This window comes from Erythrolamprus reginae, chromosome 10, assembly GCF_031021105.1.
Source record: "Erythrolamprus reginae isolate rEryReg1 chromosome 10, rEryReg1.hap1, whole genome shotgun sequence".
NCBI lineage: Eukaryota > Metazoa > Chordata > Lepidosauria > Squamata > Dipsadidae > Erythrolamprus > Erythrolamprus reginae.
The window spans coordinates 42,902,057-42,917,427 of record NC_091959.1 but is presented as its reverse complement, the minus strand read 5'-3'; the positions used below and the strand labels follow the sequence as shown (position 1 = coordinate 42,917,427).

General features: G+C 45.2%; 1 protein-coding gene across 5 annotated transcripts in view; it reads right to left on the bottom strand.

Annotated features, from left to right (window-relative positions):
* Positions 1-14,893, bottom strand: part of WSB2 (WD repeat and SOCS box containing 2) — a 30,073-nt gene extending 15,180 nt beyond the window's left edge. The window contains exons 1-9 of one of the 5 annotated variants that reach the window (XM_070762872.1): positions 14,755-14,890; positions 12,446-12,617; positions 10,219-10,451; positions 8,163-8,297; positions 7,242-7,342; positions 5,722-5,894; positions 3,589-3,702; positions 2,784-2,891; positions 218-649 (exon numbers count right to left, since the gene is read on the bottom strand). In XM_070762872.1, the coding sequence (XP_070618973.1) occupies positions 487-649; positions 2,784-2,891; positions 3,589-3,702; positions 5,722-5,894; positions 7,242-7,342; positions 8,163-8,297; positions 10,219-10,451; positions 12,446-12,617; positions 14,755-14,821 (1,266 nt within the window). In that variant the 5' untranslated portion in view covers positions 14,822-14,890 and the 3' untranslated portion in view covers positions 218-486. Of the gene's footprint in view, positions 1-217; positions 650-836; positions 2,621-2,783; positions 2,892-3,588; positions 3,703-5,721; positions 5,895-7,241; positions 7,343-8,162; positions 8,298-10,218; positions 10,452-12,445; positions 12,618-14,754 lie in introns of those variants that run through there. The other 4 variants (XM_070762873.1, XM_070762876.1, XM_070762874.1 and 1 more) reach the window with 4 other exon arrangements.
* Positions 14,894-15,371: the final 478 nt, after the last annotated feature.

Genomic DNA, 15,371 nt, shown 5'->3' with positions numbered 1-15,371 from the left:
CATGGGGCCTCTCTAAGGATCTGAGAGGAAACAGAGCCAGAAAAGGTGGGGAGAAGCCTCCATGGGGCCTCTCTAGGAATCTCCTGGGAGGAAACGGCCTCCACCCTCCCTGTGGTTTCCCCAATCGCACACATTATTTGCTTTTCCATTGATTCCTATGGGAAAAATTGCTTCTTCTTACAAACTTTTCCACTTAAGAACCTGGTCACGGAACGAATTAAGTTTGTAAGTTAGAGGTACCACTGTAACTCTAAGCCTGGGAGGATAACTGGCAAATTTTAGTATGCCAAAAACTCTTTTAAGATTCCTTCCACGTGGCTAGTTCAGAAAAGGAGAATCAGCCAACAGCCTCCTCTGTCATTTTCTCAGCTAAGAATTGAGATGGCTTCCTTGCTTGGCATCCCAAGGAGTTTTGTGTTGTGTGCATAAAACACGAGGCCGTTTGAGAAATGGACGGACCACAGCAGCACCTCTTTGGAGCCGACGTCATAATGTCCTGTAAGTAAGGAATTCCTTCATCTTTTTGGGGATGCTCAGCGCCTGGACTTGGTAGCTAGTGAAACAGCCCCTGAGAACTTTCCGACACAAGTGCTTGAGAGAAGACAACGCTTGAGGAGCTGTCCAGAATTGGGCGTGGCCATCCCGGGTCCTGAAAGAGGCAAAACGTGAGTCCATTCATTAAAAAAGATGCTGAGACTCTAGATCAGCGGTCCCCAAAATACGGCCCGATGAGGCTATTTATCCGGCCCACGGGTGAGTGACACAACACAGTGTTCCATCTAATTTTCTACGAATAAAATGCGGTATTTTGTTAGTAACTAATATCAGTCATCAAAAAAGTTGCAAAAGTTTTTTTTTCTAATTTTGTCATCCAGTTACATTCATTTTCTTTTAATTAAATTCCCTCCTTAATGTTCCTTCAAAAAGTACACCAATTATAATTCTAACTTAGAAACATAGAAACATAGAAGACTGACGGCAGAAAAAGACCTCATGGTCCATCTAGTCTGCCCTTATACTATTTCCTGTATTTTATCTTAGGATGGATATATGTTTATCCCAGGCATGTTTAAATTCAGTTACTGTGGACTTACCAACCACGTCTGCTGGAAGTTTGTTCCAAGGATCTACTACTCTTTCAGTAAAATAATATTTTCTCATGTTGCCTTTGATCATTCCCCCAACTAACTTCAGATTGTGTCCCCTTGTTCTAGTGTTCACTTTCCTATTAAAAATACTTCCCTCCTGGACCTTATTTAACTCTTTAACATATTTAAATGTTTCGATCCTGTCCCCCCTTTTCCTTCTGTCCTCCAGACTCTACAGATTGAGTTCATGAAGTCTTTCCTGATACGTTTTATGCTTAAGACCTTCCACCATTCTTGTAGCCCGTCTTTGGACCTGTTCAATTTTGTCAATATATTTTTGTAGGTGAGGTGAGGTCTCCAGAACTTATTAACCATTATGCCAAAGTGCTTCCTTCTTTCTTTATACATTTTTCTATAAGCCAAGAAAACCTACAATCAGATGCTAACAAAAGAAAATTAAAAACAAAACATAAACATATATGAATTTCACACTTCTTCCCCCCCTCTAAATAGTACACTCCCATTTTGTTTTTTACTTTAAAATAAGGTATGTGCAGTGTGCATAGGGATTTGTTGATAGTTTTTTTTAAATAGTCCGGCCCTCCAACAGTCCGAGGGACAGTGAACTGGCGCCCCTGTGTAAAAGGTTTGGGGACCCCTGCTCTAGATAGAAAAGAGTGCAGAGAAGAACAACAAAGATGGTCAGGGGACTGGAGGCTAAAGCATAGAACTGTTGCTGGGACTAGATAGGTCTAGTTTGATGGAAAGAAGGACCAGGGGAGACATGATAGCAGTGTTCCAATATCTGAGGGGCTGCCACAAAGAAGAGGGAGTCAAACTATTCTCCAAAGCACCCGAGGGTAGAACAAGCAGCAATGGGTGGAAACTAAACAAGGAGAGAAGCAACTTAGAACTAAGGAGAAATTTCCTGACAGTTAGAACAATCCATGGAACAGCTTGCCTCCAGAAGTTGTGAATGATCCAACACTGGAAGTTTTAAAGATGATGTTGGATAACCATTTGTCTGACCGCACTGTTGACCCATTTTGAGAAATCACTCCCCCTAAATCCTTCTCTTCTGGAGTTTTTGCTAGCACAGAACTGCCAATACAATACTCAGATTGAAGATTCCTTTTCCCCAAGTGTGTTATTTTACATTTGGAAACATTAAACTGCAGTTTCCATTGCTTTGACCACTTATCTAGTAAAGCTAAATCATTTGCCATATTGCAGACGCCTCCATGAATATCAACAATATTGCACACTTTATGGATGTGCCTGGTCCCTTCCAACTCTGGCTATTTTATGTCCTATATTCTATAGATAAATAGATAAAGATGTACCCAAAAAAAAGCACAAGGATTACTCCAGGCTGTCACAAGGAAGTCAACAATGACCCAAGCAGACAAACACAAATCAAGTTCCTTCTGAGTTGTGGTCAACATCCAACGTTGACGTGTTGCAGAAATGTTTTCTCTTGCCTCCTTCCTGGAGTCTCTTTGTGCCTCTTCCCAGCATCATGCAGGCTAGGTCTACATCCCAAGATTGACCCCAAGAACAAGACCCAGTTGGTTAAAGGATCTATGGGCAGGTAAATGGTTCATCAACCTCTTTGCACACTCCATACACCAGATTCTTAATGTCTCCTCCCCACCATCTTTGAAATACTCCATACAGTTCTGGCCACAAACCTACCCCGTTGCGATGATCCCACCATGTGGAAAATAAGTGCAGCACAGACCGTTCTTGACAGGAGCGAAGGCAACAGGGTTCTCTAGCTCTAACGCCCAGATCCGGAGGAGCCTAGAAGAGATAAAAGAACGTTCTTGCATTCCAAAATGGACCTAAGAACCTAATTAAATAAAACCAATCTTCTTAAGCATCCATATGTTTTGGACCTCGGGTCCCATCCCTCCTAGCCAGTGTGACCCCATAGGACGCCAAACCATCTGGAGAACATCAGCTGACCCTGATCCAACTGTTGGCCAACTCAGGAAACATTCAAGAAGTTTGGAGAGTGGTATTAAGCCAGCCACGCTCACCCAATCAGCCACGCCCAGTGAGTGAGATTAAGCTGACCACGCCCATTATTATTATTATTATTTATTGGATTTGTATGCTGCCCCTCTCCGCAGACCATGCCTAGCGAGTGACATAAAGCTGGCCATGCCCAGTGAGTGACATCAAGCTGGCGACGCCCACCCAGTCGGCCATGGCCAATGAGTGATATCAAGCTGGCCACACCCACCCACTCAGCCACGCCCAGTGCGTGACATTAAGCTGACCACGCCCACCCAGTCAACCATGCCTAGTGAGTGACATTAAGCTGGCCACACCCACCAGGTCGGCCACACCCACCCGGTCCCCCGAAGCCAACCACAGCCCTGACGTGTCCCTCAATGAAATTGAGTTTGACACACACACCCTGCTGTAGACACAATATCTGGAACAGGATCCGTAGCAACGTAAACACTTCCGTTCTACTTTGGCACCTCTTTACCTGTCGTCTGCCACTGTGGCAAGGTAGAGGCCTTCAGGAGAGAAGCACACCGACCTCAAGGAGCTGGTGTGGAAGTTCCCACCGTGGTCCACCGCCGGTTTCAAGGGAACGTGCCTGGGAAGGAGGAAAAACAGTTGGAAAAGGGGTTGCCCCAAAGAAGAGGGAGTCAAACTATTCTCGAAAGCACCTGAGGACAGAACAAGAAGCAATGGGTGGAAACTAATCAAGGAGAGAAGCAATTTAGAACTAAGGAGAAATTTCCTGACAGCTCACCCATTTTGAGACTGTCAGAAATCGCTACCCCTAAATCCTTCTCTTCTGAAGTTTTTGCTAACACAGAACTGCCAATACAATACTCAGATTGAGGATTCCTTTTCCCCAAGTGCGTTTTTTACATTTGGAAACATTAAACTGCAGTTTCCATTGCTTTGACCACTTATCTAGTAAAGCTAAATCATTTGCCATATTGCAGACACCTCCAGGAATATCAACCCTATTGCACCTAGAACTAAGGAGAAATTTCCCAACAGTTAGAACAATTAATCAGTGGAACAGCTTGCCTCCAGAAGTTGTGAATGCCCCAACACTGGAAGTTGTTAAACAGATGTTGGATGGTTTCCTGCCTAAGCATGGGGTTGGACTAGTAGACCTCTAAGGTCCCTTCCGACTCTGTTGTTGTTGTTGTTATATATTTCTTTTAAAAAAATATTTCTATTAAATTTATTGAAAACAAAAACAAGAAAACAAGAAAAAATAAAAGATTGAAATATCTTTCAATCCCCAAGGCATGTCACAACTTGTTTTAACTGGGTTACTAATGTAACAACTTCAGTGACTCGCTTAACAAACACAGCAAGAAAAGGCGTAATATGGGGCAAAACTCCCTGAACCGTTTTCTCCACTTAACGGCGTGAATTTTGGGCTCCATTGTGGTCGTAGGTTGAGGGCTCCCTGTTCTTTCGCACTTGCCAGAATTCGGCAAATGGAATCTTGAGCACGAAAGTAGAATTCATTCATTCTGGGCATGCTTCTGGTCTAGCCCACCTCTCAAGGTTAGGCATCGTCCAGGGGTGGGCCGCAGGGAGGATGGGGTGGAAGGCAGTTCCACCGGCAGAAATGAAGATGCTATGTGCAGCTCCAGCTGATTGGCGGCTGTCACTTCCTGGATTACTGGTCTCGTCGTCTTGGCTCTTCTTTTTCCCCCTGCTGCTGCTGCTGCTGCTGCTGCGTCTGCGCTCCTTGCTTTTTTCCTCTTTCCTCCTTCCTGGCCTCGGACGAGCTTCCCTCTCTCCTGCCCGGCTCCCCTCCAGCCTCACGCGGCCACCTCCCGCCTGAGGTGCAAGCAGAAGCATTTATGTTTCTGGCAGCACCTGATCGCCTAGCTACCCAGTTTGAGGCGGGGGGGGGGGGCGACCCAGGAAGGAGAGCGCGGGAAACGCGAAGCAAATTGTCACTCCAGCGAGCGACACTGGTGAGGTTGTAAGTTGAGGACTTAACAGTTCACTTGATTGATTGATTGATTGATTGATTGATTGATTGGATTTTTATGCCGCCCCTCTCCGGAGACTCGGGGCGGCTAACAACAATAATAAAACAGTATACAAAATAATCCAATAGTAAAAATGATTAAAAACCCATTAATATAAAAACCAAACATACATACAGACATACCATGCATAAAATTGTAGAGGCCTAGGGGGAAAGAGTATCTCAGTTCCCCCATGCCTGACGGCAGAGGTGGGTTTTAAGTAGCTTACGAAAGGCAAGGAGGGTGGGGGCAATTCTAATCTCTGGGGGGAGTTGGTTCCAGAGGGCCGGGGCCGCCACAGAGAAGGCTCTTCCCCTGGGTCCCGCCAAGCGGCATTGTTTAGTTGACGGGACCCGGAGAAGACCCACTCTAACCGGTCGCTGGGATTCGTGCAGCAGAAGGCGGTCCCGGAGATAATCTGGTCCGGTGCCATGATGATGATGATCGTTCAAGCCACTCCCACCTGGTCACATAGCCGGCAAGCCACTCCTACCCAGTCACATGACCATTAAGCCACACCCAGAAAAATAAGCCACACCTACAGTGCGGCAGTAAAAATTTTGGCAGCCCATTCCCGGCATCGTCCAGCCGTCCACCTTCCTTACCAAAGGGTTCTTAGCTTCTCCCCGGTACAGGGGTCCCAGAGGATCACGCAGGTGTCGTAGGAAGCCGTGGCCAGAAGAGCAGAATCTGGAGAAAAGGCACAAGACGCGACGCAGCCTTGGTGACCTTGTAGTTTCCGCAGCAGGCAGTAGGACTTCATGCTCCAGAGCAGAGCCTGGTAGGGTGAGAAATGACATAAAATACATAAAATAAATAAAACAAATAAAATAAAATAAATAAATAAATAAAATAAGTTGGTCTCCTTTGGGGCCTGTCGACCAAACAATGTCGGCTGGCAGAGCCTAGGGGAAGAGCCTTCTCTGTGGGGGCCCCGGCCCTTTGGAATCAGCTCCCCCCGGAGATTTGCAGCTCCCCACCCTCCTCGCCTTCCGAAAGAGTTTCAAAACTCACATTTGCCGCCAGGCTTGGGGCTTTTAAATCTCCCCTCCTGACCAATGAATGTTTTCAGTGTGATTGTTGAATGATTGGTATTGATAGTTTTGTTTTTTTTTTAAATAGAATTTTAATGACTGTTTTAATGCATTATGAATCGGATTGATATCATTGTTCTTTGCTTTTTGTACATACTGTGAGCTGCCCCGAGTCTTTGGAGAGGGGTGGCATCCAAATCCAAATCCATCAATAAAATAAAATAAAATAAATAAAATAAATTTTTTAAATAAAATTTATGCATGGTATGTCCGTATGTATGATTGATTGATTTGATTTGAGTTGATTTATTGGATTTATATGCTGCCCCTCTGCGCCGACTCGGGGCGGCTCACAACAATGGCAAAAACTGTACATAGTGACAAATCTAATATTTACCAATCTAATTACAGTTTCTTGGTTTCTTAAATTGGGTTTTTTTACATTACTTTTAATATTAGATTTGTTCATATTGTCTTTTTACTGTTGTTAGCCGCCCCGAGTCTACGGAGAGGGGCGGCATGCAAATCTAATTAATAAAATAAAATAAAATAAAACAAAATAATAAAATAATGATAAAATAAAAAAATAAAATAAAATAATGATAAAATAAAAAAATAAAATAAAATAAAAAAATAAAAAATAAAATACAAAATAAAATTTAAAAAAATAAAATAAAAAAATAAAATAAAATAAAATAAAATCAATAAAATAAAATATAAAAAAATATAAATAAATAAAATAAAATAAAAAAATAAAATAATAAAATCAATAAAATAAAATAATAAAATAAAATAACTTATGTCGCCAGGCATGGGGGGACTGATTCCCCCCCCCTTTGCTGAGAATGGCATGATTGTGTAGTATTGATTATTTTTTAATATTAAGGGGTTTTAACTTTAGTTTTTACTAATATTGTATTTTATTATTGTTGTGAGCCGCCCCGAGACCTTGGAGAGGGGCGGCATACAAATCTAATTATTACTTTTATTATTATTATTATTATTATTATTATTATTATTATTATTATCGCTGATCCATCCCACCTCTCCTTTCTCAGTGTCGACAACTTTTTGTGCAGGCTTAAACTCACCGATTTCTCTCCCGCCACAGAGCAGAGCATCTGACCGTCGGGAGAAACGGAGCAGCCGTAAACCCACTGCAGATGTCCAGAAAGCACTTTCAATTGCTTCCCTAGGAAAAAAAACAGAAAAGGGGGTGAGGGAGATTAGAGACCCTGATAGAAAGTCCCAGCTCCCTCTCCTAAGAATGTCTAACTAGCAGGGCCTTCTATGTTTCAGGGTAAAATACACAGGAAAATCGTACTGGGAGGGCCGCATTCTGCACGATCTGAAGTTTCTGAACACTCTTCAAAGGTAGCCCCATGTAGAGAGCGTTGCAGTAGTCGAGCCTCGAGGTGATGAGGGCATGAGTGACTATGAGCAATGACTCCCGATCCAGGTAGGGCCGCAACTGGTGCACCAGGCGAACCTGGGCAAACGCCCCCCTCGCTACAGCCGAAAGATGGTGTTCCAATGTTAGCTGTGGATCGAGGAGGACGCCCAAGTTGCGGACCCTCTCTGAGGGGGTCAATAATTCCACCCCCAGGGTAATGGACGGACAGATGGAATTGTCCTTGGGAGGCAAAACCCACAGCCATTCTGTCTTGTCTGGGTTGAGTTTGAGATTGTTGACATAATTACCCTTTGATTAAAAAAAACAAAACTATTTGTATGAATACAATTTAACTTGCAGTAACTATTATAGCCTCTGTATGAATAAAATGATTCTTTGTAAACAATATATTTGGTAAGTTTTTACTTTCCCCTATATGCACAACTTGTATGACTTCTGAGGGTATCCTGTAGCTTAAAGAGTGGACGCGATAGACAAAAACTGTGGTTATTTTTGGAATCAGAGCCCAAAGGTTGGTTGAAAACAAGTCACAGATTTAAGACAACGGAATTGCTTGTTCGCCAGTGATTAATCTCTATTGATCTGTAATCACCCTTACCATTTTGATCGAGGTCCCAGACTCGAAGCGTTTTGTCCCGGGATGCAGAGACGAGAATGGAACAAGGGTTGCCAGGTGCAAAGCTCAAATCCCTCACCACGTCTTGGTGACCCACAAGGTGAAAAAGCAAGCTCCCTACAGAGAAAGAAGGAAGCGGTGGGGAAAATGAAATGGTTTGTCCGGGATTACCTGCAGCCAAATTTGCTGAAACCTTTGTAACATCATATCTTGCATTTCAATCAATCTTGCTTGAAAAGACTCTAAAACAGGTGTACTTTGGCACCGGACCAGAGTATCTACGAGACCGCCTTCTGCCGCATGAATCCCAGTGACCGGTTAGGATCATAATCTCCTTCTTCCTGCTTGTTATATTCTATCCCTCTCTTGATGCAGCCTAGGACTGTGTTGGCTTTTTTGGCAGCTGCTGCACAGAGCTGGCTGATATTTAAATACTTGTCCACTAGGACTTCAAGATCCCTCTCACAATTGCTACCATTGAGCACTGTGCTCCATATTCAATTCAATTCAATCCAATTTATTAGATTTGTATGCCGCCCCTCTCCGAAGACTCAGGGCGGCTCATAACAACAATAAAAACAGTATAACAATGGATCGAATCTAATAATAAAATTACATTAAAAAACCCCAACAATTTAAAAACCATACAACACACACATACCAAACATAAAATATAAGAAAGCCTGGGGGAGATGTCTTAATTCCCCCATGCCTGGCGATATAGGTGGGTCTTGAGTAACTTGCAAAAGACAAGGAGGGTGGGGGCCGTTCTAATCTCTGGGGGGAGTTGATTCCAGAGGGCCGGGGCCGCCACAGAGAAGGCTCTTCCCCTGGGGCCCGCCAAACGACATTGTTTGGTCGACGGGACCCAGAGAAGGCCAACTCTGTGGGACCTTATTGGCCGCTGCGATTCGTGCGGTAGAAGGCGGTTCCGGAGGTATTCTGGTCCAATGCCATGAAGGGCTTTAAAGGTCATTACCAACACTTTGAATTGTGACCGGAAACCGATCGGCAGCCAGTGCAGGCCACAGAGTGTTGTAGAAATGTGGGCGAATCTAGGAAGCCCCACGATAGCTCTCGCGGCCACATTCTGCACGATCTGAAGTTTCCGAACACTTTTCAAAGGTAGCCCCATGTAGAGAGCGTTGCAGTAGTCGAACCTCGAGGTGATGAGGGCATGAGCGACTGTGAGCAATGTCTCCCTGTCCAAATAGGGCCGCAACTCGTGCACCAGACGAACCTGGGCAAACGCCCTCCTTATACTGTACCTGTGTGTTTTGTTTTTCTTGCCTAAATGTTACCCACATCATTTTACCCACCTCGGAAAGATTAGATTAGATTAGATTTATTGGATTTATATGCCGCCCCTCTCCGCAAACTCCAGGCAGCTCACAACAATGGTAAAGAGTCTTCGGAGAGGGGCGGCATACAAATCCAAATAATAAACAAACAAACAAACAAACAAACAAACAAATAAATAAATACAATACTGTACATAATAACAAATCCGATACCCACCAATCCAATTACAATTTTAAGCTAAAAAGTTCATAAAAAACAACCCCAGAATATTAAAAAAACAAGCACACAATCAAACACCAAAACAACATGGGCAAGGGGGAGATGTTTCAGTTCCCCCATGCCTGACGGCAGAGGTGGGTTTTAAGGAGTTTGCGAAAGGCAAGGAGGGTGGGGGCAATCCTAATCTCAAGGGGGAGCTGGTTCCAGAGGGTCGGAGCCGCCACAGAGAAGGCTCTTCCCCTGGGTCCCGCCAGACGACATTGTTTAGTCGACGGGACCCGGAGAAAGACGACTCTGTGGGACCGAACCGATCGCTGGGATTCGTGCGGCAGAAGGCAGTCCCGGAGATATTCTGGTCCGGTGCCATGAAAGATGGAAGGTTGAGTCAATCTGGAGTTGGCAGTGAGATCTGAACTGCTGAACTACAACTAGCAGTTAGCTGAAGTAGTGTGAAATGCCGCACTCTAACCACTGCACCACCCCAGCTCATTCAATGGTGGGAATGAAGCCAACTTACCTGTTTCAACTTCCCAGACTTTAATATGACCGTTGTGTAACCCTGTGGCCAGGATCAAGCAAGGAGACGTTTCCTTCCTGGGGCGATGCTTGTGTGGTTGGGACAGCATCCACGAACTAAAAGCCAGACCCCAGACAATCTGCCCACAGTCCAAGGTCTTCTCCTTGGTCCCACCATAAGCCTTGACCTTAGTTTTGGCACACTGGTTCTTCGGTTCCAACGCTTTGCTGTTGCTGGGGTAGAGCAGAGCAAAGGGGATCAAAAAAAGAAGTCACCAGAAAATTTAAAAAGAACACTGAAAATAAACATAAGAATATACATACTGTTCTGCCGGGCTCTCTGGCAGGAGCCTCCCGAAAATTCAAGGATACAAATTTCAGACACACACACATTTGAAAATTCAAAACAATGTTCTTGATCACAAAATGCAAAATAAACAAAGCACTCGTTTTGTATTGCAAAGAGCACTCTTCCCCAAAACAACCGGGTAGTCTGTACAATTACCCTTAAGCAGTCATTAAGTACTTAGCTAGCAGCTGTGAAGAAACTTCACATCCCTTCTTCTTCCAACGAAGTGAGACACACACACACACACGTTGCTCTGCTTTGTTTTTCCAAGGCGTGAAAAAGCAACAAAGTCCAGAAGACGTAGGATTCCTGACGAACTGCGATCAGATATTCTTCCACAACGGCCAAACCCACATGCTGCTATTTATAGCAGCAGCCCTAATTACTGGAGCCCCACCCAAACACAGGTGGCCTCCCTTATTTCCTGTAATATGTTCTTACTTGGTCTCTTCTACGCATAATTATGCGCTTGTGTGGGTCCAAAATGTCATCATCTGAATCAATGGAAGATAAGGGAGATTGACTGCCTGGGCTGTGTGCCAAGCCCTCCTCTGCCGAGTCACTCCCACCTTCTTCTTCGTCCGAGGAAACTAAACACTGAACTGATTCTGTCGGCAATAACACAGGCCTGTGACATGTTGAATTTTCCCCTGCATCTACCTCCCCATTCCCTGGGGCAGGAGCTGGGCCAGAGCTAACCACAACACATACAAAGTAAAAAGGCTTTTCATAAAGCTGAATGAAACCGTTGGTACCGAGCGTCATAAAATAATATATAGAAACATAGAAGGTTGACCGCAGAAAAAGACCTCATGGTCCGCCCTTATACTATTTTCTGTATTTTATCTTAGGATGGATATATGTTTATCCCAGGCATGTTTCAATTCAGTTCCTGTGGATTGACCAACCACGTCTGCTGGAAGTTTGTGCCAAGCATCTACTACTCTTTCAGTCAAATAATATTTTCTCACGTGGCTTCTGATCTTTCCCCCAACTAACCTCAGATTGTGTCCCCTTGTTCTTGTGTTCACTTTCCTATTAAAAATACTTCCCTCCTGAACCTTATTTAACCTGTTAACCTATTTAAATGTTTCGATCCTGTCCCCCCTTTTCCTTCTGTCCTCCAGACTATACAGTACAGATGCAGTCCATTAAGTCTTTCCTGATCAGTTTTATGCTTAAGACCTTCCACCATTTTTGTAGCCCGTCTTTGGACCCCTTCAATTCAATTCACTTCCCTATTAAAAACACTTCCCTCCTGAACTTTATTTAACCCTTTAATATATTTAAATGTTTCGATCGTGTCCCCCCTTTCCCTTCTGTCCTCCAGACTATACAGATTGAGTTCATTAAGTCTTTCCTGATACGCTTTATACTAAAGACCTTCCACCATTTTTGTCGCCCGTCTTTGGACCCGTTCAATTCAATTCACTTCCCTATTAAAAACACTTCCCTCCTGAACTTTATTTAACCCTTTAATATATTTAAATGTTTCGATCATGTCCCCCCTTTTCCTTCTGTCCTCCAGACTATACAGATTGAGTTCATGAAGTCTTTCCTGATATGTTTTATGCTTAAGACCTTCCACCATTTTTGTCGCCCGTCTTTGGACCCGTTCAATTTGATCCATATCTTTTTGTAGGTGAGGTCTCCAGGACTGGACACAGTATTCCAAATGGGGTCTCACCACGCTCTATATAGCGGGATCACAATCCCACTCTTCCTGCTTGTGATACCTCTAGCTATGCAGCCAAGCATTCTACTTGCTTTCCCTACCGCCTGACCGCAATGCCGTTGCCTTTTTTCCTTTCCAACAATATCAGGAGTCCAAAGCTGCCTTGGAAGAAGGCGGCAGCACCAATCCGGTATGGATACTCACTGGTCAGTCCCCTGCAAAGGCCACGGGAGCAGCCTGACCACGCAGTGGCCCTGAGACCAGGCAAACCAGGCCCCGTCGGCAGAGAAGGCGACACTCCAGGTCTCACAGCTTGATTTCCAGTCATGTTGTTGGGGTCGTCCCGGCTTGAGCTCAGCCACAAGGAAAGGATCTCCTGGAGAGAGGATGGGTTTGTTGCATTACAGAGCAGACCCCTCCCACCCACGGTGGGTACGGAAAGTATTCAGACCCCTTTACATTGTTCACTCTTTGTTTCATGGCAGTCATTTGGGAAAAGCAAAAAAAGTTCATTTTATTTCTCAGCACCCCAACTTGACAGGAAATAAAACCCCCAAAATTGTAGATAGGTTTGTAAATTTCTTTTTAAAAGAAAAACTGAAATATCACATTTCACAATATCAATATCACAGTTTTTCTGTGGAAAGGAAAGGGAGAAGGGAGGAAAAGAAAGGAAGAAGGAAAGGAAGAAGGAAAGGAAGAAGAAAGGGAGGAAAGGAAAGGAAGAAGGAAGAAGAAAGGGGGAAAGGAAAGCAAGAAGGAAAGAAGAAAGGAAGAAGAAAGAGTGGAAAGGAAAGGAAGAAGGAAGAAGAAAGGGGGAAATGAAAAGAAAGGAAGGAGAAAGGGAGGAAAGGAAAGGAAAAGAAAGGGAGGAGAAAGGGAGGAAAGGAAAGGAAGAAGGAAGAAGGAAGGGGGAAAGGAAAAGAAAGGAAGGAGAAAGGGAGGAAAGGAAAGGAAGAAGAAAGGGAGGAAATGAAAGGAAGAAGAAAGGGAGGAAATGAAACAAAATGAAAGGAAGAAGAAAGGGAGGAAAGGAAAGGAAAGGAAGAAGAAAGGGAGGAAAGGAAAGGAAAGGAAGAAGAAAGGGAAGGAAGAAGAAAGGAAAGGAAGAAGAAAGGAAGAAGAAAGGGAGGAAATGAAACAAAATGAAAGGAAGAAGAAAGGGAGGAAAGGAAAAGAAAAAGAAAGGGAGGAAAGGAAAAGAAAGGAAAGGAAGGAAAGGAAAGGAAGAAGAAAGGAAGGAAAGGAAGGGAAGAAGAAAGGAAGGAAAGGAAAGGAAGAAGAAAGGAAGGAAAGGAAAGGAAGAAGAAAGGAAGGAAAGGAAATGAAGAAGAAAGGGAGGAAAGGAAGAAGAAAGGAAGGAAAGGAAGATGAAAGGAAGGAAAGGAAAGGAAGAAGAAAGGAAGGAAAGGAAAGGAAGAAGAAAGGAAGGAAAGGAAAGGAAGAAGAAAGAAAGGAAAGGAAGAAGAAAGGAAAGGAAAGGAAAGGAAGAAGAAAGGAAGGAAAGGAAAGGAAGAAGAAAGGGAGGAAAGGAAATGAAGAAGAAAGGGAGGAAAGGAAGAAGAAAGGAAAGGAAAGGAAGAAGAAAGGAAGAAGAAAGGAAGGAAAGGAAAGGAAGAAGACAGGGAGGAAACGAAGAAGAAAGGAAGGAAAGGAAGAAGAAAGGAAGGAAAGGAAGAAGAAAGGAAGGAAAGGAAAGGAAGAAGAAAGGAAGAAGAAAGGAAAGGAAAGGAAGAAGAAAGGAAGAAGAAAGGAAGGAAAGGAAAGGAAGAAGACAGGGAGGAAACGAAGAAGACAGGGAGGAAACGAAGAAGAAAGGAAGGAAAGGAAGAAGAAAGGAAGGAAAGGAAAGGAAGAAGAAAGGGAGGAAAGGAAGAAGAAAGGAAGGAAAGGAAAGGAAGAAGAAAGGAAGGAAAGGAAGAAGAAAGGAAGGAAAGGAAATGAAGAAGAAAGGGAGGAAAGGAAGAAGAAAGGAAAGGAAGAAGAAAGGAAAGGAAAGGAAGAAGAAAGGGAGGAAAGGAAGAGGGAGGGGAAGGAAGTGGAGGAGAGCCTAGGGGATGGGAGGAAAGGAGAAGGGGAGGTGTGTAAGGGAGAGAGAAGCCGGGTGAAGAGGAAAGGAAAACGAAGGAGGAAAACGGCTTGGCACCTATTAAAGCACCAGGCTACCAACCGGGAGACCCCGTGTTCTAGTCCCCCCAGTCCCCCAACCTTCGGCACAAATTCAGCCGGGGCTGGGAGGGTCTTTGGACCAGCCAACACCAGAAGCAGCCAAGGGCAAAGAAACCCCCGGCAATGCTCGTGTGGGCAGTTGCGCGCCCCCTCCCGCCCACCCAAAGAGGGAGAAGGGAGGGGAGGGCTTTGGGGGACCCTAAGTGTGTGTGTGTGTGTGTGTGAACCCTTCCCAGGAGCCCGAGCCCCCCTTGTCTGGTCCAAGCAGGTGTTGGGAGGCAGGCAGGCAGGCGCTCCATCTCCCCCGGAGGCGCCGGAGAAGGTCCGGCGCGCCCGCCACTCACCTTCCGCCGTCTCCTCTCCCACCGCTTGCAGCCGCGGCCGGCAGCCCTCGCCCGGGGCCGCTTCCATCCGGGGCCGCTTCCTCTTTCCCCTGCCGGGAGGAGTCAGCTGACGAACGGGCTCGCCGCGGATGGGGAGAGCCGGCGCGGAGAGGAGGAGGAGGCGCGCTCCGCCCCTGCGCCACTTTTGCGCCCTGGGCGCACGGCGGCTTGCCGGAGAGGAGATGGGAGGCTGCGACCGGTTTTACCCAGGAGGAAGTTGGGTGGACACGACTGGTTTGCCGGCTCGGCCCTCTCGGCTGCTTTCCCCCATCTGGGGCTTGCTGGACCATTGCTCCCATCCTCCACAGCCTGATGGGCTCTTGGGTAAAGTAGTCCAATCCATTAAGATGTTTTCCCCATCTGAGGCTTGTTGGACCACAGATCCTATCCTCCACTGCCTGATGGGCTTTGGGGAAAAGTAGGCTGGTCCATCTAGCTGCTTTCCCCCATCTGGGGTTTGCTGGATCACAGCTCCCATCCTCCACAGTCTGATGGACTTTAAAAAGTAGGCTGGTCCATCCAGCTTGCTTTCCCCAGTTGGTGTTTGCTGGACCACAACTCCCATCCTGCACAGCCTG